The sequence below is a fragment of the Triplophysa dalaica genome, chromosome 2 (genome assembly GCF_015846415.1).
Source record: "Triplophysa dalaica isolate WHDGS20190420 chromosome 2, ASM1584641v1, whole genome shotgun sequence".
Lineage (NCBI taxonomy): Eukaryota > Metazoa > Chordata > Actinopteri > Cypriniformes > Nemacheilidae > Triplophysa > Triplophysa dalaica.
In genome coordinates this window covers 17010853-17033037 of record NC_079543.1, presented here as the reverse complement: position 1 = coordinate 17033037, position 22185 = coordinate 17010853, and the positions used below count along the sequence as shown (strand labels likewise).

At 36.0% G+C, this 22185-nt stretch overlaps 1 protein-coding gene across 3 annotated transcripts; it reads left to right on the top strand.

Moving 5' to 3' along the window:
- Positions 1 to 1086: 1086 nt before the first annotated feature.
- coro2aa (coronin 2Aa) lies at positions 1087 to 21642 on the top strand. Of its 3 annotated transcripts, none has more exons than XM_056764137.1 (12): positions 1087 to 1283; positions 14035 to 14235; positions 15660 to 15776; positions 15928 to 16077; positions 16889 to 17068; positions 17495 to 17611; positions 18291 to 18395; positions 18708 to 18804; positions 19650 to 19762; positions 19920 to 20010; positions 20292 to 20554; positions 20696 to 21642. In XM_056764137.1, exons 2-12 carry the CDS (start codon positions 14035 to 14037, stop codon positions 20825 to 20827), a joined length of 1566 nt encoding a protein of 521 aa, XP_056620115.1. In that variant the 5' UTR covers positions 1087 to 1283; the 3' UTR covers positions 20828 to 21642. The 3 variants fall into 3 exon arrangements, with proteins under 3 accessions (XP_056620115.1, XP_056620097.1, XP_056620107.1); XM_056764119.1 differs by lacking the exon at positions 1087 to 1283 and adding an exon at positions 5205 to 5347; XM_056764129.1 differs by lacking the exon at positions 1087 to 1283 and adding an exon at positions 11865 to 12396.
- Positions 21643 to 22185: the final 543 nt, after the last annotated feature.

Genomic DNA, 22185 nt, shown 5'->3' with positions numbered 1-22185 from the left:
TATTGATCGTTAAATATTTCACTTGGAAAAAAGTATGTCTGTTACATGAATGATATGGTGAAATCTGTAATGCCAAGAATCCAACATAGTCAAGTCATACAAATGAATCAGACAATCTGTGATGCATCTCTTTATGTATTTAACTGAACTTTAGTCTTTGAGGCATCTCAAATTTAATGATTGGTCAATCATAGTGTAATTGTTATTATACTTGAGTAAAAAACAGCCTAAAGAATAATACTTTAGTAGATTTATATATAGTATATTATAGTAGACTTTAATAGATGTATAATAAATGATTATAGATTATGTTATGATAATATGTAAAGCTACTACACATGTAAAATAATAGATAAATGGTTTATTAAACAATAAATTATTTTAAGCTGTAGAAATATCTAAATATATATATATATATATATATATAATCTATGGAAAAATCAACGATGTTGCGATGCAATAAATCTCAAATTTCACTATCAAAAAGCCATTCAATAAATCTTAAAACTCCTGCTGTCAAGTAGCTTTAATAGGTTATGGCAGACGGGCTACTGGTTATATCATCTCTCTCATCATCTTCCAGCCCACCGCAGCGGCGCATGCTCCGCATCAAACGCATTGAAATCGAACAAACGGGAACAATGGTTATCGGAAAACGAGGCTTGAAACGGGCGTGGCTTTCTAAGCAGGAAGTTGTTTGTCGTATGGTCATACATAACAGGTTGCTCATATTTAAATCTTCACTGTGTTGCATTAACAAATATGCGTAAAGGTCACGTGGAACCTGTTACATTTAACTGCGATTTAAAGGCTTCACCAATCATACTCGTTTCTGATGACTGTAAAAGGATTAACGTTCAAAAACAATTCAATTTCTTTTTTATGTAACAATAAATGGCATCAATTCATACTATGTATTTTATCAACACTTGTCTCTAATAAAACCAAAAGACGTACTAGGGGTTGAATAAACCTAAACTAAAGGTTTGATCCTCTGAGCCTCCAAGCGCCACCTTGTGTAAGAGAGTTTATTTTATCCTACTAGGAGGACTGTTGCCACCCGATTCAGTTCTCTCGCTTCACCTCAAACACTGCGGCATCTATGAACTCCTCCCTCCACCCTCTATCTCTCTCTCTCTCTCTCTCTCTCTTCTCTCTCTCTCTCTCTGTCTGTGACACATTTTTGTGAGTGACTCATTTACAAATGTTTAAAAAGACGCGGATTTAGTACATGTGGGTTGTAGCGTCATTTTACCTCATACTACTTGATCATCATCACAAAGGTAAGAAAACTAATTTCTTACTTGCCTGTAGTTTTCTTTCTATCGAATGTGTTCAAGGCAGCGTTATCTTAAAACTAATTTCATTTTATTATTTATTTATTTTGAAGCTGATGAAAGTGCATGTAGTTATGCTAGTTATGCTTTTCACATCATGCTTTGTTTGGCACAGTCACTATAAAATGACTGCCTGCTTAATAATTCCTGTGTATCCTATTATGCAACCCATTTTCCCTGTTCTATATTTGTGCTTTTTTCCAATGTAAACTTTATCCTACCCTTATGACGTCTGTTTACTACGTATGAGTTTCGGAAGCATAAACATCTGTAAACTGTTTACATGGACGTTTCAATAAAATAATGGATTGTTTTGTAAGGCAGATCTGAGAATGTATAAGAAAAGTAACTTATTTATGTAAAGATCATTGACTGATGGGCTACTTCAGGTGTGAACCTGTGAGTTATACTAAAAATGTGCACCTGTTCCGTTTGTGAACTCATTGGATTACATATTTCAAATTCTTACGTTACAGCCTACTATCTTGTTTTTCATTCCAGTATAGATAAGAATCTCTGGACTGTTGCGATTTACCCTGCAGAATTATTTACGCATTGTGCAAATAATAAAATCTCCCAGTACGTTTGATTTGACAAGTGAACATCATGACATCGTAACTTCATTACACATTTTTGTATATATGTTCAGGATTACATGATTCTAAATGGAGGAAATGGCATGGCCCGTGTGAGAGTGAGTGCTGGTAAAGATAGCTTATGAAGGTTGCCAGGTGTCAAAGTCCTCAGGGTAAGACATGTTAAAGGGAGGTGTGGTCGTGTGCAAACATGTCGCTTAGCCCTGAGTGCTGCTGCATTCTGGGTCTTGTCCAGGACACATTGGCTGTTACTGTTGTCCATCTGGGGCACTCCTTTATATTAATGTATTTTCCTTATACCTTTGCAATCAGGTGATTATTGTTAACCGATCTTTCACAAACACAGGCTGAAGATTTTTGTTTCTCTATTTGATGTTTCCTGTTGGCAGTGTATTATGATTATTGCAATATATTTGATTAGTAGCATGTTTTCCTGTTTTGTAAATTAGAACAATTCAGATGAACGGTCTGTTAAATAACAGCATTTTTTTAGCCTCCACTTTCTTGGAGTTTGTAGTGTATTGGAGACTCATCCTCACAATACATGGCCACATACATTGTAGGCAATAAAAGACTATACTGATCAAGATAAGCATTATTCTGATTGGCTGACCTTAAGCAACTTTGAAGAGGGCTAATAGTATGTCTAATAATCCTACCCCTTAGTAAAATGTAAAAAAACTAAATGAATTGTGATTGATTGCTTTACATGTCAGTCAAATGTCTCTTTCTGTCCGAGTGGGCAGTTTATTGATGAGTTTAAGCTGCAAAAAGTACCAGACTTTGCTGTAGTCAGAGTTCTGTCTGTACTAATGACTGTAGGCAAGTTGATTGCATTCTTACACAGCTTGGTTTTGTGTTTTTTAGATTGTAATGTCACCACCAGGTTATATTTTTATGTCTGTTTTTCTGACCAACACAGATTTATCAATCTCAAAATCTAATGGCAGACATGCAACGTCCTTAATTCATGAGTGTTGTGTGTGTATATTCAAAATATGCTTCCTCTTAAAATCTTAAGTGAACAAGTCCAAATGTGGAAGGGAAAGGTGAGATCTGTGTAGTTAAACGAACAGTTCATACAAAAATGAAAATTCTTTAGTTTCATAATTTACTCACCCTCATATCATTCCAAACCTTTATGACCTTCTTTCTTCTGCAAAACACAAAAGGAGATATTTTGAAGAACATTGGTAACCAAACAAACACCCCCAGTCTCCCGTGACTAATTGTATAGAGACTTCTCAAAATATTAGGTTTTATTGACACAAGGGTGAATCAGTGTTGACCTTTTTTTTTTTGAGTGAACTTTCCGTTAAAAGTTAAATTACTGGTTAAAAGCTGCTTTGTAACAGTCCCTATAAGTACCAATAGTTAGCACTCGACTGAAATGTTTTTTAATGCACAGTGCCAATTAAAAAGCATTTTGGTCGAAATAACACAAATGAAACTATAGTAAATAAGTGACACACACAAAAATGCAGAAACAAAATATATTATTATTGTGTATTACGTGGCTAGTTTGTAGAATGAAGCTTAGCATTTAAACAGACTTCAAACCATGAATGTTACGTTAATCTTGGGCAGCTAAATGGTGCTAAATATGAATAAAATATAAGTACTTACCTAGAGTGACCATACGTGCCATTTTTCCAGGATACGCACTTGCCAGGATCGCAGGTCGCATTTGTCAGTCACATTCGTCATTGAGGTTTATTATTACAAGTTTTATTTATGGAAAGCAACAGTTACATTTCATAGTAAGAATGAAACTACAATGATGGTACTAAATGTTATAACATTTTTTGTACTGAAATGAGACAGCCGGATGACGTATGCGCCCTTTGGAGGATGCAGTAATAGAAATCCTGGCCAGGACGCATACGGGAAAAATGACATGTATGGTCACCCTAACTTACCATACAATATTTGTATCTCATTCACCTCACATGACCCATTTTATTATGGTCATTTTTTACACCCCTGTGGACTTTAAAACTTTAAAACAAAATTCTAGGTGATATGTGGACATAAGGGGGGCACGGTGGCTTAGTGGTTAGCACGTTCGCCTCACACCTCCAGGGTTGGGGGTTCGATTCCCGCTTCCGACTTGTGTGTGTGGAGTTTGCATGTTCTCCCCGTGCCTCGGGGGTTTCCTCCGGGTACTCCGGTTTCCTCCCCTGGTCCAAAGACATGCATGGTAGGTTGATTGGCATCTCTGGAAAAATTCTCCGTAGGGTGTGAGTGCGTGAGTGAATGAGTGAATGAGTGAGTGTGTGTGCCCTGCGACGGGTTGGCACTCCATCCAGGGTGTATCCTGCCTTGATGCCCAATGACTCCTGAGATAGGCGCAGGCTCCCCGTGACCCGAGGTAGTTCGGATAAGCGGTAGAAAATGGAATGGAATGGAATGTGGACATAAAAATGTTGGCCCAATTTAAAAAATGAATAGGGCGATTAGATAATAAAAAAATCTAATATCTACCCAATATATAGGTCATGGTGATATATTTGTCTATTATCAGGAATGTTATTTATATAATGTTATTTAAAATTGTACTTTAACAACACGTGTTGTATAAGTATTTTGCTGTTATTTGTAGTACTTTGTAGGTCAACATGACATATGTAGTAAATTTGATGTATCTGTTTTTGAAAATGTGAAGTTTATTTATTCACATAAACTACTGTCCAAATGTTTAGGGTTACTTACTAACTCTTATTGGATATTTTGCACTTTTTAGCATAAGTACTAAATAACACATTACTGTAGAAACTGTATTGTGACTGTAGATGTTTTATTTATACGTTTTTAGTTGCATTTTAGAATCTTTTAAACAACCACATTTTCTTTAGGATTTCTCAAAATGTATTCTTGACATTATAGCAGTAGTGTCTTAAAGTGCCACGCCCCTTCAAAAATTTACCATTGTTTTACTACAGTTAAAAATGAAAAAACATGTTTTTACCCCAGTTAAAACCAAAAAAATTGTTTTGAAAACCATGTTTTTTGTAAAAGCCATAGTAAATGATGGTAACTGTAGTAAAACCATGGTTTTGCGCAAAGTAATCAATGCACCAAAAAAACATGGTTACTACACTTGTACCACAAAAAACATGGTTCATTATCTCAAGGGTGACTTCTTTTTTAAAATGATCTCTTATAGAGGGTATGCATTGGTGTCACTTTCCCACGTGAACGTGTCGGGACACGCCCTGGGACACGCCCTGGGACAAGCTCCCCTGGGTGGCAAAACACCCAGCAAAATGGTTGAGGAGAATATCAGAAACAAGGACACCGGGTCTAAAACACGCAACCATTTTCTGAAATTACTTGCGACTTCCCTACAACTTACAAAGGAATCAGGTGTTCCTGGAGACTGAAATGTTGCACGGAATTGCGTTTCCTGAAATTGTAAGTTGTCATTTTGCTGAGTGTTTTGCCACCCACGTGGGTGCGCTCCGGCAGGTCTCGATTCATTTATGCAAGTTTTAAGATAGGGTGAAGGTCTGTGCACGCTTAACCCTTCTGATAAACGGAAACGGATTAATGACAAATAGAAAGATCAGGTTTTTTTGGGGCGACTTTTCCGTTGTTATTCTAAAGACCAGTGTCAGCGATTTAAACTTGATGCGGGCGGAAACTGGCAGCCAGTGAAATGAAATCAGGAGGGGTGTTACATTTACACTTTTAGGCTGGTTGAAAATTAGACGTGCAGGTGCATTCTGGATCATATGTAAGGGCTTGACTGCATTGGTTGAAAGGCTGGCCTGTAGATAATTGCAGTTGTCCAGTCTTTATATGACCAGCTGAGAGGCCTGCTTTTCCTGATGTTGTAGAGCACATACCTGCAAGTTGAGGGGTTGCTGCAATGTGGGAGGTGAATTTTAATTGGTTATCGAACATTTATATTTTTGCATTTGGCAGACGCTTTTATCCAAAACGAATTACATTGCATTATCCTGTACATTTGTAAAGTATGTGCAATCCCCCGTGATCGAACCCACGACCTTGACGTTGTTAGTGCTATGCTATTACCACTGAGCTACAGGAAAGCTGTACAATATCTATACCTACTTTGTGTGGCAGGCTCCACACCGGTTTGTTGGGGCTAAAGATCGCTGGTCTGGCCTCTGACAGATATAAAAGAGAAAAAAGCATTATTGCTTTTATAAGCATTATATTTTATACCTTTATCCTGCATAGAAGCATGCATCTGTCTCCTTTGCCACAGACCATTTTTCTTCACCTATAAAGAAAACTATATAAAAAGATTTGCTTGTAAACATTATGATCAGTAATGTATATCTACATTTGTTTTTACATTAACACATTAATGTTACTTTATCAAAGTTTTTCAAGACTGAAAGTCAGATATTTTTTTTATATTTAAATGCATTATAAAACCTAAGTAATTTAAAACAGCAACAATACTTTCAGTGTAAAAATAAAAGTGAAACAAACAAAAAAAATGTTCGGTCATTTTTACAAAACATAAATATCCAATAAAAAATACAAACCTCAGCTGAAGTTCAGTTCACTACACCAACGCTGTTAACCGCAGCAGTGGTGTGATGATTCCAAACCGTTTTTTGCTTCCTTTGAACCGCATTTCAAGATTAAACTTTAATATGTAAATCGGAAAAGTTCCTCTTTTTGGCTGGATAATATTTCTTCATGTCGTAAAATCTAAAGACGAGGCGTCTACACCCAGAATTTATAGGGGCATGATATGTAAATTTCGATTGATTTCAGCCGCCGCGTTTATCAAGGTACGATCATTCGTTTGATTAGATTGGTGGCATAATTTTTTTTTGATGAATCGCACGTAATCCCAGTCGTTGCAAGATCTCAGATAGCAAGATCACAGATCTGCGCTTGTTTGTAGTTAGATAGGCCCATGGTGTTTGCGTGGTAAAGTGACGAAACGTCCATACTTTCCTGTTTTTCTTCATTATATGGGGATACCCAATAAAAGTTGTTTAAAATAAAATATTTTGGATGTAATGAAAGAATAGATTATGTTTGCACAATTTTTCTTTACAAAAACACTCAGACATATACATAGGTTTTTAAGATTATGAAATAATATCAAGTGCCCCTAAAATGTTCATTTATGTAAAACTGGGTGGGGCTGGAAAACTGGGTGGGGCTTTCTGGGATAGTCCTAAAATGGTTCAGGTCATACTTAGATGGGAGAGGTTATTATGTGAGTATAGGAGATCATAAGTCTGAGTGGACATCCATGACATGCGGAGTCCCTCAAGGCTCAATTCTTGCGCCAATCCTGTTCAACCTGTATATGCTCCCAATGAGCCAAATAATGAGAAAGAACAAAATTGCTTACCACAGCTATGCAGACGACACACAGATCTACTTAGCTCTATCGCCTAACGATTACAGCCCCATTGACTCCCTGTGCCAATGCATCGATGAAGTCAACAATTGGATGTGTCAAAACTTTCTTCAATTAAACAAAGACAAAACTGAAGCAATTGCATTTGGAAACAAAGATGAAGTTCTCAAGGTGAACGCATACCTTCACTCTAGGGGTCAAACAATTAAAAATCAAGTCAGGAATCTTGGTGTGACACTAGAGTCAGACCTTAGTTTCAGTAGTCATGTCAAAGCAATAACCAAATCAGCATACTACCATCTGAAAAATATTGCAAGAATTAGATGCTTTGTTTCCAGACAAGACTTAGAGAAACTTGTTCATGCTTTCATCACCAGCAGGGTGGATTACTGTAACGGACTCCTCACTGGCCTTCCCAAAAAGACCATTAGACAGTTGCAGCTCATACAGAACGCTGCCGCCAGGATTCTGAGCAGAACTAGAAAATATGAACATATCACACCAGTCCTCAGGTCTTTACACTGGCTCCCAGTTAAATTTAGGATTGATTTTAAAGTATTATTACTGGTATATAAATCATTCAATGGCCTAGGACCTCAATACATTGCAGATATGCTCAATGAATATAAACCCAACAGATCACTCAGATCACTAGGATCATATCAGCTAGAAATACCAAGGGTTCACTCAAAGCATGGCGAATCTGCTTTTAGCTATTATGCCAGCCGCAGCTGGAACCAGCTTCCAGAGGAGATCAGATGTGCTCCTACAATAGTCACTTTCAAATCCAGACTCAAAACGCATCTGTTTAGCTATGCATTTAATGAATGAGCACTGTGCCAATGTTCGTCCGACTGTCTGTACTGTACTGTATCTTACTTTTATAAACTGTTTTAATTACTCTTATTTCTTTTTATTATTTTAATTTCTTCTATGTAAAGCACTTTGAATTGCCACTGTTTATGAAATGTGCTATATAAATAAAAGTGCCTTGCCTTGCCTTGCCTAAAAAACTTCATACTGTTAGATCAAGAAGTAAGATTACAGTCAAATTCAGTACATACACTACTGTATGTACAGGACCTGGAATGCAGTGTTGTAGCATATAATTGCATATCTCTCTAATGGTGATTCACTGTCTCTTAGAGTGGCAGTGCATCAAAATCAAATTAACGTCTACTAAACCTCCCTTTGTTTCCTGCATCCACTCTAAAAAAAACATCAGAGCATTTCCCAGCATCCTCTCTGCCTAAGTGGGTTTTTTAATAGGATGGTATCTTACTGACCTAACTGCCCTTTGTAATGCTTTATACAGTTTGTTTGTGCAGTACATCCCTTCCCTCTAGTAGTCAATAAACATATTGATTTAGTTTAGGGTTTCTCTTCTGAATGTCATAGTGTATAGATTAGCAGATGGCAAGATTGTGTGAGTGAATATCATGAATAGACATTGTTTATGAACAAACTTTTTCGTTTTACTTTTTAAGTTGCTTTGGAAAAAAAGCCTTGCTAAAAGCTTAAATGTAAATATATTTTTTCATACTCGTGCCATTACAATAAATGTTTCCATTGATGCAGTGCAGGTGCACACAGTCCTCCAAATACAGCTCATTTTCTATGTCAGGGGCAGGGATACAAATGAATAACCTATTTTTGACACCGAATCCAGCCAAGAGGGTAGTTAAGAATCTGGAAGCTTGTCTGAAAGTTGTAATGAACATCATTGTTTTCTCAAGCAACAAATTTTAAGCTTTCTTGTAGCCCAGTGGTTAGAGCATTGCGTTAACAACGCAAGTTTGAGGGTTCAATACCAGGTAATTGCACATACTTAGAAACAAATGTATAAAATAATGCAATGTAAGTCGCTTTTAATAAAAGAGTCTGCCAAATGCGTAAATATAAATGTAAGTTTAGCTTTAGTACTGTAAGTTTGTTTGGAACAATAATGTGTCGTCTAAAAAAAGTGTCATGAATCTCTCTTTGAGACATGGCGTGAGAACCCAATTGCAGGCAGGACTCAGACGTGGGGGTAAACAAGGGAATTTATTAACAAAGAAACACAAAACAAAGACCCACGATGGGGTAAAACAAGACAGGATAACAATATAAACTTTAACAAGGACAAGAACACTAACTAACTAGACTATAAAACAAACACTTGAAACAAACACTAAACTAACACTTACTATAAGGGAGGAAACAGGAACAAGATGACAAGCATAGAATAACGTTCAGACGAGGACCAGGTACATCTACAATGAACGCGCACAGGACAATGAAACATGAGGACTCTTTATAGGGAAGACAGACACAGGATCATAACGAGCAACAGGTGCTGGGGATTAGCACTAAGGAGAGGCTGACGAGGAACGAGATGTAGGGAACAATGACGAGACACGAGAAAGATCACTCAATCTCACACAAAACCATAGGTTATGCCATGACTCCACTCAAACAACAAGAATAAACATGACATGATAGTGGAATCATGACAAAAAAGTGTATGTGACATTTGTCGGAAAGTGCAAATCTGTATACACCTATAGGCTTAAAACACACTTTTCTGACTCCACCCATATTTTAAATTTGGTTATAGCCTGGTTTAAAGGTTTAAACGTGTATATAGGTCACAATGTGTATTGACTGAAAACACATTTTATTATAAAGTTATTTATTTTTTATTAAGATTTTTAAATCTGTTTAAATGTTTTTATTGTTAAATTTCCTACCAGGAAAACTATTTTGGTTCTGCCATTTGTGTCATTTTGTGAAGGATATTGTTATTCAAATGTATTGTTTGAAAGTCAAATCGAACATTCCCACTCTTAGAAAAAGCAAACCATCACAAATGAGTCATAGCCTGTAGATTTAGTACATTGGTAGAGAATTTACATTTTTCTATAGGCCTATCTCAACAGGATTTTAGAAACTCACTTTATGATTTCATCTATCCAACCAATAGGTTTTACACAGAGCACAAACGTAGTTCATCTCCCTCCATTACCCTATTTGCAAAGCAAACTGCTTGAAGACGCTAAGGGGTGGGCACATGCAAAACGACATTACACAAATTTATTGGAAATTGCTGGAACTTGGAAATATTTGCAGTTTTGTGAACCACCCTTTAACTCCTGTTGCGTTCATAGCCATGACATTTGTATAGAGTCTAATAAATAGTATTTTTTAATATATTTCTGTTCACTTTTAAATCTCAATATTTATTTTAAAAGTTATTTCACTTTAATGTAAAGAGGACGTATTCTATATGTATTGAATTGTTGACAAATAAAAGTCTAAATGTGTCCTATGGTATGATAAAAATAAACGAACAATGAAGATAAATCTCACTTATGCTATGTTTATTATAAATATTAATTAATAAATAATCATTTTAAAATAAAATAAAATTCAAAGGAAACAACATAGGACACACAATATATTTGTCCACTACCCATATACAGTAAACTTTATTGTCATTGTTATTTATTTCCAAAACATACCTCACCAAAAGGCCTCCTTTGCAATAATATAAATGTAAAACAGGATAAACACCACTTACATTGTGAAACTCAACCAGACAAAGCAAAGGTGCATTTTAGGAACTATTAACACAACAACAGATCATTCCCAGGGTAATCCAAGACAAAACTAATGACAATGTCACATATATAGGATCTCAGGGATGTACATACAATTTGGTGTGGTCTTAATGGCCCAGAAACTGAAACCAGGTGCTGTTTTGTAGAAATGCAGATCGCCCCTATTAAGATCAAATAGCTTCTACTGATTCCAAACTAAAAGATCTATGCATTAAGAGCTTTCCTCTCCTTGCTAGCCATTACCATAATGTCTGTAATCTCTGGACATTTCCCATCTTTTTAGGCCTGCAGAAGTTTCCTGTCGAGCTTCTCTTAAATTGCTCTTATTACAGAGCATGAACCCATTGTTAATGGCGGTGTGAAAGATTATTTTTTTAGTGATCGATGTTCGACTGCAGACTACATCTTTGCTACCCAGGTATATTCTGATATTATTTGATAAAAGTGAAACTGTTCCAGGTTCCGTCTGCTCTGTCAGACCGAGCCTGACCTGTGGACTGGACTTCGTCCATGTGCGTGTTTACACTCCACATATCCTGTAACACATGCCGCCCCATCACTTTAATAACTGCAGATCATTTCCTGTTAATTTGTGTAAACTTAAATAATGTTAATATGCTAAATAATGCTAAATATGTTTGTTGTGCATTATTTAATAATAACTGTAAATGTGAATGGCAAATATGTTGCCAAGAAATGGTTGAAACCAATGACTCTTTCTTCTATGAAACACAAAATATATCTTAAGAAATTTTGCGTCCATACAATGGAAGTCAACGGGGTATAATATTGTTTGGTTACCAACATTCTTCTAAATATCTTCTGTTTTGGAATGACAAATGAGGACAGAATTGAAATTTTTAGGTTTCACGTAGGCCAATATATTCTCTCAAGTGTCTTTTGAGCTCAGGAGGACTAAAGCAAGGTGCCAATATAGACGTTAGGAAATATTTCTGATAGTTTATACTACAGTCTCCTTCCAGACTCTTGGAGTGCCAAAGCTTACATCGCTACTATAGCAACATTTAAAGGTGTGTTGGATATTGGTGACATTGCCTGAACAATTGCATCAGAAATGCAGACATTGGGACTTAATGTCAGATTTTTTCGGAGTTTTACTTACAGAACAGCTTGTCATTTTGCCTGTGGGGAACTTCTTATGATCTGTCTTTCCCTCATACCAACCCGCTCTGCTCCGCTTTCTGCTGGAAGGCACCACCCATTTAGGGAGTGTGCACACATGATCTCTTACCTGCTTTGCTAACAAACACTGGACGTGCTGCTTGCATTCTGTCCACCTTTATGCTGCGGGGCAGACGCCTGACATCTGGTTTTCAGGTCTCATTTTCTCGCTCTTGTATTGATGACCTTCCTTTGTTTTACATTTGCTTCTTCTAAAATGTACACGTGAGATAAAATGGAGTTATAACTCTGCCGGTGGAAGTGGCAAACAGGGACTACCTCCAGTGTTAATTTGTGCACTTCTTTTTTCTCACGGCACAGACAGGGTGAGTAGTTTTTATATTGGTGGTTTTGTTTCAGAAATTGCCTGTAAGGGGTTTACAGGGATGGAGGAAAACGTGAATTTATGTCACGATGCTCAGTATACAGTATGTACTATATTGTCATTATCATTTATCATTTCCAGTAGGGGATGTGAATGTAGGAAAATCCTGTAACTTTTAAACTTTAGGTCAAGAAGTTTAGCTGTTACATTCTGTCTGCTATTTGTTGTGTGGTTATTTTAGTTATTTTAATTGAAAAGTTTATCGGTTATCTGGTATTTCTCTGATTTCTATCAATTCGATATATTGTTTCCTACCACCACACCCATGCTGGCTGATCCATCATTCTGTTAATCATTACACCAGCCCTCCAAAGCTGGTCAATTCAAACATTACAAAATAATTTGATAATATGCAAACACTATTATAAACTTCGTATCGTCATCTAATCTGAGCAGTACTGTATGTTTCTTGTTGACTGTCAATTCACGTTCATGAATATGTTATATGAGTGGTGTGATACTTGTTTTTGCTCCCTTGCCATTTCATGCACAGATAAGACTCTCATTTCTTTGAAATTCTTAAAAGAGATAAGTGGAATGGGTAAAATTGTTCAAATATAAAAAATACTTTCTATAGTGCGATAGGCCTAACTTTTTAAAATAATTTTTAATGTAAAATCATATATTCACCAATGTGATAATATGCAATAAAGATTTTTGCTCACACCAGCCTCTTCTCTAATCAGATCTTCACCCACAGAATTCAATTACACACATGACTTGTACACATCTAGCAACTGTTGGAACAACAGGTTTTCTTTCGTTTTCTGGGAAGGTTTGAGGCTTATCTCAGTACAGGAGAACATTACGTAGTCAAAAACAGACTTACTGGTTTCACTATGCATTTATCTTCTTGGCCATCTAGATTGTAACAGACATTTTTTGTGAACTTCAGACTAGTTGTTAAAGTCAAACGCACTTTGCATTTAGGGATTTTCTCTGCTGTTTCCTGTAGGTAAAGATGATAGAAAACGGTCCACATGGATATTTCAGTTGGAAGAAGGAAGTAGAAGGAAATACATAAGGGGTAGAGGATGGTTAGAACTTAGGCCCTTTGAATTCTAAAGAAATAATAGTACCTTTTCATTTTCTGCTATATTGTAGAAAAGCCCAGTTCTGATCACAAATGGTCATTTCAATCTATATTTCCTGTTTCTGTAGTGCTCTAGTGTGTGCTTTTTATAAATATCTTCTTAATCTGGTGTGCAATATTTCTTGGCTTCCAAAGAGGGATCCAAGAACTGGATTTATGTTATCAATGAGCATTTTCAAGAAAGACAAGGAAATTTATGAAAAAATATACACTCATGGTGCATGTGTTGAGACATGTTTTAACATTCATAACCACCAATATTTGTTGGTAGCGATGTCTGGAGAATGAGCCTGTTGCTATAAACATAAGACAAAATGGAGACCACATCTCTTCATAGATCTCTTCATCCTAATTTTTTATGCTAAATAATTGATGAATCATCATTTTATGTACACTGCCTCTATGTGCAATGTTCAATTAAAATATTATATTATTGTTACCTATGTTTATCCAGGACTTGTTATTGATCAATTTGTTTTACTCTAGATGACATGGCGTCCTCAGTACCGTAGCTCCAAGTATCGCCACGTGTTTGGGAAACCATCCACAAAAGAGAACTGCTATGATGGTGTGCCCATTACCCGGAGCGTTCATGACAACCACCTCTGTGCCATCAACCCTCACTTTATCGCTGTCATCACTGAATGTGCAGGGGGCGGGGCTTTCCTGGTGGTGTCCATCCATCACGTAAGCGCCCTACCTCTCTTTAAAATTCTAGTCATGTTGCATTCTTTTAAGAATAACCTGGTAACTGTCGGTGAATAGTTTATGGTTGATGAATTGTTTCAATTCTTTCTTTTGTATATAAAAGTAATATATATTTGTGTATATTTTTTAACTCCTTTACGTTAGCCTCACTGTTATCAGATTTTCTTCAGTCTAATTCACATGTTCTTTCTTCAGGTCAAGCAAACAGGACACATTTTCATGGAGATCTAAATAGACTCATTTAATTTTGAACACATGCGCACACCGCGCACACACACTCCTCACTGCTCAGTGGTTTTTTAACCGTGTCATGTTCAGAGAGATATTACCTCATGTCTCAGGAATGACACAGCTTACATGCTGCAGGCCTCATTTTGAATCATTACTCTCACCCCCAAACATCAGTTACATCCGTTGACAAAGATGTATTTTAATACATAATAAGTGTTTGGTAGCAACACATATAGTTTGTTTGTTTTATTCATTCTTAACGCCATTCCAGCATCTCAGGCTATATTCACGGCGAGAAACAGTCAGTCAATACACAAGTTGGGGGTACATTTTGGAATCCTTAATCAACCTAACCTGCATGTCTTTGGGTTGTTGGGGGAAACCGGAGCACATGGAGTAAACCCACGCTGACATAGGGAGAAAATGCAAACTCCACACAAAAAATTGTTACCTTGTTACATTGTTACGTGCTCTTACCACTGAGCTACATGAAAGCTGTAGTAGCCTGAATTTAATGTAATGTATATCTCAGGGCAACAAGAAACAGTGCTTATAAAGTTGTCTTTTAAGATCTTAATAATGATGTAGTCAAGTTCCGTCACTTGTTGACTGAGTCATATGGATTGCGTAATTGTCTTTGGGCTACTAAAGGATGCTCCACTTGCTGAGACTTGCTTCTGCTGTCTTCTGCAGACATACAGTATGTGGCATGCTCCGATTTTTGCCCCAACTTGTAAGCACTTTGGTTTTGTTCTTCAGTGGAAAAAATCCTACACTTAATAAGTATATTTGTCTTGTTTTGAAGTAGAGATATATAAATAGATGCAAAGCAAGAGTACAATTTGCATATGTTATTGAGGCTAGTTTTCAGAGTGGATCTGATGTGTTTTATCCTGTTCCGTCGTTTACAGTAGCTTCAAGTTTGGTTTGCTGAGATTTTCATTTAAAAACAACAGTAAACAAAAACAAAACACACTTATGGTTGATATACAAACTTTTTTGTATATTCAAATGAAACCCATATTCCCTGATATACTTTTTGCCCAATTATTTTGTCTGAAAGAAACGCTAAACATTTTGTCCTCAAGACACCAATTTTGGCCACTACTGTTTTTATGTACAGTATGTAGCTGTGTGTGTAAATAAATATGTGTGTATCTTTGTTCTCACAGACTGGTAAGGTCGATCCTCTACATCCAAAGATTTCTGGTCACAGAGGCAATGTGCTCGACATTAAATGGAATCCTTTTAATGACTTCTGTATAGCATCATGTTCAGAGGACGCCACAGTAAGTGTGAACATACTGAATACACTTCAAATTCACACTGGTGTCAGGAAAACTGATCTGATTAATGTCCATCTGAACCCACTGTTCATTAGCTGAGTTCAGCTTTTCACCTGTTTATAGATAATCATGCATGTATGTAATTGTTTTTCAGGTAAAGATCTGGGACATCCCTGAACACGGAGTTATGAAGAACATCATAGTGCCTAGGAAAGAGTTGCAGGGTCATTCACGCCGTGTTGGGCTTATTGAGTGGCACCCCAACGCCAACAACATTATTTTCAGCACTGGCTATGACTACCAGGTACTTGCACAGTAAACTCATACAACACATTATTATTATGTGATACGATACTAAACCATCAAAATAAAAGAAATAAAATTGGATTATAAATAGTAAATAGTAATTATAATGTGAACTTATTGAATTCTATTCTCTCATTTATCATACAAAACGTTTATCTTTTAAATTCATATAAGCTTGTGACGCTCTGCTTCAGAACGATGACTTTGATGTACCAAAGTCTGATGTAAAAAATCTCTTAGTGTAATTAAATCTTGACATTTAGTCAGTCATTCATAGAATCAAGATTTTGTATATGATGTGTATTTATATTATAATTATTAATAGTATTTGTAATTATTATTAGATATATAATTATGAAACAGTCATGCATCTTAGGCAATGGTTTGGATTCATTCATTCACAATCTTATTTGAATGCTGTTTGCCTGGTAAGGGGGCAAGTGCGAGTAGAATAGCTATGTAAATATTAGGTAAAATGTAGATTTCCTTACGAATCATCATTTCCCACAAATCTTTGTGTGAACTGCGAAAATGCAGTTATGGTGTTTCAGTCTCTAGGGAAGGTGAAGATTACCAGGTTACTATAATTAAATCGCCTGAATCATTGATGAAACGGAAACCGCATCTGTCTCTTTTTCTTGTTTAACACGTTCTTCATCTCACATTCTTTGCAATGTTTCTTAGAAGTAACTGTCCGGTTCTAGCTTATAGAAAATAATCTGAAGCCTCTTCTTAATCAGAATTTTTGATTTACAACCATAGTTAAAACGTGACATTTGTGTATGACCTTTTTGTGTTTCTATGTACAGGTTATGGTGTGGAATCTTGACATTCCTGAGCAGGTGATCAAGAACCCTGTGAAGTCCATCAGTTTGCACCCGGATGTGGTTCTGTCCATGTCCTTTAACACAGACGGCAGCAGACTAGCCACCTCTTGCAAAGACAAGAAGATCAGAGTAATTGATCCACGCACTGGAGTCCTTTTACAGGTGTGTGGCCATTAGTCTTATTAAATGTCCTTATTTAGTGTGCTTGGCATGCTGATTGTATATCTCATATAGTAAAGGGTAAAACCAGTCCATGACCCTATGGACATATATTTCAATTTTTTTTGTCTGAGGTATGTATGACTGTTCTGAAATGTACTTCCTGTTGTACATTTTTATAAACATCACACATCTTAAACCAGCAACTTTAGGTGATGTGTCATCAAGGGGTCAAGCATCAGCTTGTCTTCATACCTTTTCTTCGTGTGACTCAGCAAGACAGTCAAGGAAATTATTTCCTGATTTAAGATGATTCATTTTTTTACTTTTCTGGTCTGTGATCTTTTTTTCACCAGTAAACAGTGTGTAAGACAGAGAAAGAGGAAATGTTCAATTATTTTTAAACTCATGTGTGATGTGTGATTACAGGAGACAAATTGCAAGACGCACAAAGCCAGTAAAGTGCTATTTCTAGGAAACATGAAAATGCTCCTTTCCACAGGGAACTCACACTGGAACCATCGTCAGATTGCACTTTGGGATGAAGTAAGAGCTGCTCAACCACATTCAAAATACTGGCTGTCTCAGTACATACATATCATGTTTTTATCCAGTTCTTTAATTACATTTAACTATTGAGGTAACATTTACATTAGTCATTAAAATTTGTTCATGCATTAGAAAACAAAAAGATGGTGTGAGATGGTGGTCTAGTGGGTTAAACCACTGTACTAGTAAATCAAAGGTTGCTGGTTCGATCCCAGCATCCACCAGCAGTGTGTCCTTGAGCAAGACACTTTACTCCACATTGCTCTAGGGGGATTGTCCCTGTAAAATAAGTGCACTGTAAGTCGCTTTGGATAAAAGCGTCTGCCAAATGACTAAATGTAAATGTAAAAAATGTATTTATTAAAATCCTTGTTAATAGCAATATAATTTCTTTTTTTCACATTATTTCATTGTTCAGTAACTAATGTTAACAAATACTACATTGGAGGACTGTTATCAACCTAATATGTGAGAGGCTGTATAAATAATACATCAATCACAAGGTCCTAATTTTCCCTCTGTTGAAACAGTCATGATATAGCAGTCATTGTATTCTGCACAGTTCATTTCTTTGTACTTGTATGTTTAATTTATATAAATTCTCATGTAGTTTAATAAAAACAAGTATGAAACGTGTTTTGATTCCTAAATACATATATATACTTGTGTGTTGCAGGAGGACCTCTCTCAGCCATCCTATTCAGAGGACCTGGATGGCTCCTCTGGGGTTCTCTTTCCGTTCTATGACCCTGACACACACATGCTGTACATAGCTGGAAAGGTAAGTACATATGCCCGGAGTTGCAAATTGTTTTTTTAGTTCCATGTTAATAGGATTGTTAAAAATACAGTATTTTGAATAATGTAGAAACTTACTATTAAAATGGTAGACAAAGGTGCCCCAGAACTGTTTTCTTTTCCACATTCTTCAAAATATCTTCTTTTGTGTTCAACTAAACAATGAAATGTATATAGCATTTTTTTCTGAACTGTTTGGTTACAAGCATTCTTTTAAATATCTTGAGTTCATCAGAACACTTTTTTTGGTGAACTATTCCTTTAATGAAAAACACAATCTTCCCTTTAACTTCAGGGTGATGGTAATATCAGATACTATGAAATCAGCCCAGAGAAGCCATATGTGCATTATCTGACTGAATACCGATCTCTTCTTCCACAGAAGGGAATGGGTGAGTATAACCAACCCATTTTTTGGGCTTTCAGTTCCTGACAACACCATGATTATGTTGTAAAACCCATATACTACCCATGTTGTTTTACAAATGTCCTCATTGACCACCTATTCCAACTCCCCACACACATACAAGCACAGTGACAACATCATTTGAATAGGAAAAATGGTTTAAAAGCAAGGTTTTTTGTGTATCATTTATTTTATTTTCAGGTTGGAAAAACACTACTGTATTTTATCTGTTGTCATTATGATGTTGATTTAGCAGAAGTATACACATAAAATAAATAAACACACATATAGATTTGTTATAGAATATGTGGCCGTTCAAATGTGGACCACAAAACCAGTCATGAACCTGAGGTGAATATTCACCAAACTTTAATGGGTAATTCCCAAAGAGCTGGCAGCGGCAAGCGAAATTTGTAGGCATGTTTCCAGCCATATTAATTAGCGAAATTAACAAAATATCTAAATAGAGGACCTTTACTTAATATCGTAATGATTTTGGGCATAAAAAGAAACTCGATAATTTCGACAAATACAATGTATTGTTGGCTATTGCTACAAATATACCCGTGTTACTTATGACTGGTTTTGTGGTCCAGGGTCACATATGTGTCACATACATTTTGAGTGAACTGAACATTCTCATTTGACATGTTTACAAAGGCCCAAAAAAGCATTTACAAACTTAAATGTCCTTGTATTACTAAAGACATTAAATTAAGTGGCTATTTGGCTTAAGTGTCCAAATACTTTCTTTGCATGTTAAAATTTCTGTGAAATGGTTTTGCACATGATGTGGATTTTGCAATCAAGAGTGTGTTTTTTTTTTTTTAGGTGTAATGCCAAAGCGAGGACTGGATGTGTGTTCCTGTGAAGTGTTCAGATTCTACAAGCTAGTGACAATCAAAAGTCTCATTGAACCTCTATCCATGATTGTGCCAAGAAGGGTATAATGCCATTCGAATACATATGATACTTTAGGTTTGTTAATTGGTTGATAGAGAGAAGGGTTTTCACATTGGTTACAGAATGTGCACTCACTCTGATTATAGGGTCCCTAATAATCTGGCAAGTGTTTAAAAATGATGTTTTTTTTTTCTGCAGTCAGAGTCTTATCAAGAGGACATTTACCCTATGACAGCCGGGAACAGGCCTGCCCTGACAGCAGACGAGTGGCTCCGTGGTCTAAATAAAGGTTAGATAAAGATAAATTGTGTTTCACACATGCACCACAACATTTAAAAAGCATTTTAGAACAGAATCATATCACGGTCACACTAGACTTTCAGAATGCGAAACTTTTACGCAGAGACTTGCGTATGTGTGGAGCAATCAGAAAAAAAAGTAAATAAAAGCTCCATGTATTTGCATTGTTATTGTTGTTTTTGTTATGTTTATATTTCTTATATATTATATATATATATATAATAATTTATATATGTTATAATTTCTTGATTATTCACTTATTTCATGAAGGTCCGGTGATGATGTCACTGAAGCCTGGAAGTAAACTGGACTATGCAGAGTTGAGCTCGATCGAGACGCATGATTCTCAGAGTCGACCAGGTTTGCCGCACCAATTTCAGGAACAGCTGAATACTAAAGAAAACAACGAGCAACACAAATCCTTCTCCACCTCACTGCCTCCATCCCCAGATGAAAACAGCAGATCTACAGCCAACGTCAGCAACGGAAAACTGGATAGTACGCAGTGCTCCCCGCCAAAAACAGAGAATGAGGTATGCTACATATAATCAGCATTTCAGTGAAAAAAGGTTTTAATATAGTATGTAGAAGTGTGATCTTTCTTTCCTTAATGTTCTTGTCAGTAATACAATGTCCATGTTTATCTAAGTTGATGTATCTGTTTTTGGATATAGCTCCGGCAAGTGTTTTATAAGCACCAGGACGAGATCCGAAGGTTGAGGGAGCTGCTTAACCAGAAGGACGTTAGGATAACACAACTCGAACTGGAGATCAAAAATGTAAAAAACTCGCAATCCACTCATTGAGGTGTCAACTACAAAGGTTCACCTCACTAACATTTACATATGAACTAATTTTATGGCGTCGTTTAAAAAACACTTTTCGGAAACACATGGGGTTCATTCTCATAATCTCAAGTCTGTTTACTCGAGTCTGTTTATTTTGGCCATTAATACAACCTTCCGGGAAGTGTTTTACACCTCAGCACTATGCAATTTTTTTTAATTAAAAATGTTTTAGAAATGTTTTATATTATTATTATTTAAAATGTGTCTAATTAAGCATGTGTTCTTTGTTTTATACACGAACAAGATGTAATTATGATTGAATATGATTTAAAATAATAATGCTTTTTTGCTGATTTATTTGCTATTTAAATTTTCCTGCTTTTTTAAGATTGAGTGGTGTGACAAGAAGGTTTGATGCTACAAACAATAATGATGCAAATCCAAAGTTTTAGAACAAATTCAAATATGGTTAATGATATTTGAATATGCACAGAATTATCTTGAAGATGTTTAAGATAATGAGTTTTCTTTTTGATAAATTCCTGTTCAATGAGACAAAAAAAAACAAATCCCAGCATGCACTATTGAGACACCGTTTGAACGAGCTGGGGTTGGGACTAAGGTCAAGTTTAGGTGTAGTAATATTGGCCACACATTGAAAAATCATATTGTATATTTAATCACACGATGTCCTGTCAAATTATTGCCTTTTGTGACTTGTTAATGCACTGTAAACAATCAATTTATAATGGTTAATTAAAATTTTCATTCACACTTTTATTTTTACCCACTGTGTTTGCTGCTTTTGTTTACAAATAAATGTTGCAACACTTTGTTTTGCCCTCATTTGTAAAAATGATTTTAATTGTTTGTTTATATATTAATATGTACATGTACACAATCAAATATAATTAAGTCCAAGATTGCTCAAATATTTCTCTAAATCATATACATTTTGTTTGAACAGCTTTGATTGGGGCCTCTTTAGAATAAAAAAAACATAATTAAAGGAGCAATGTGAATATTTTAGCGGCATCTAGTGGCGAGGTTGCAAATTGCAACCAACTACTCACTCCCCCTCCCTTTCGAAGCACTACGGTAACTTACACAGGACAAACAGTTTGCCATGCCAGTTTGCCATGCCAAAGGTCTTATCTGATCTTGTCTTTTACACTGTGATTAATCCTGCATTATTAATTTTCAAAACTCAATGAGACTGCTTTTAACCCCGGATTACCAACTTCCTAGAAAAAGGCAGGTGAAGAGAAATGAACTGGGATAAGAATTTTAAAAAGTGTTAGCTATAGACAGTTTCAAAGCAACAAAATAAACATAAACAAACGTTATTTGCATGCGCACGTACGTGGTCTCGCCAT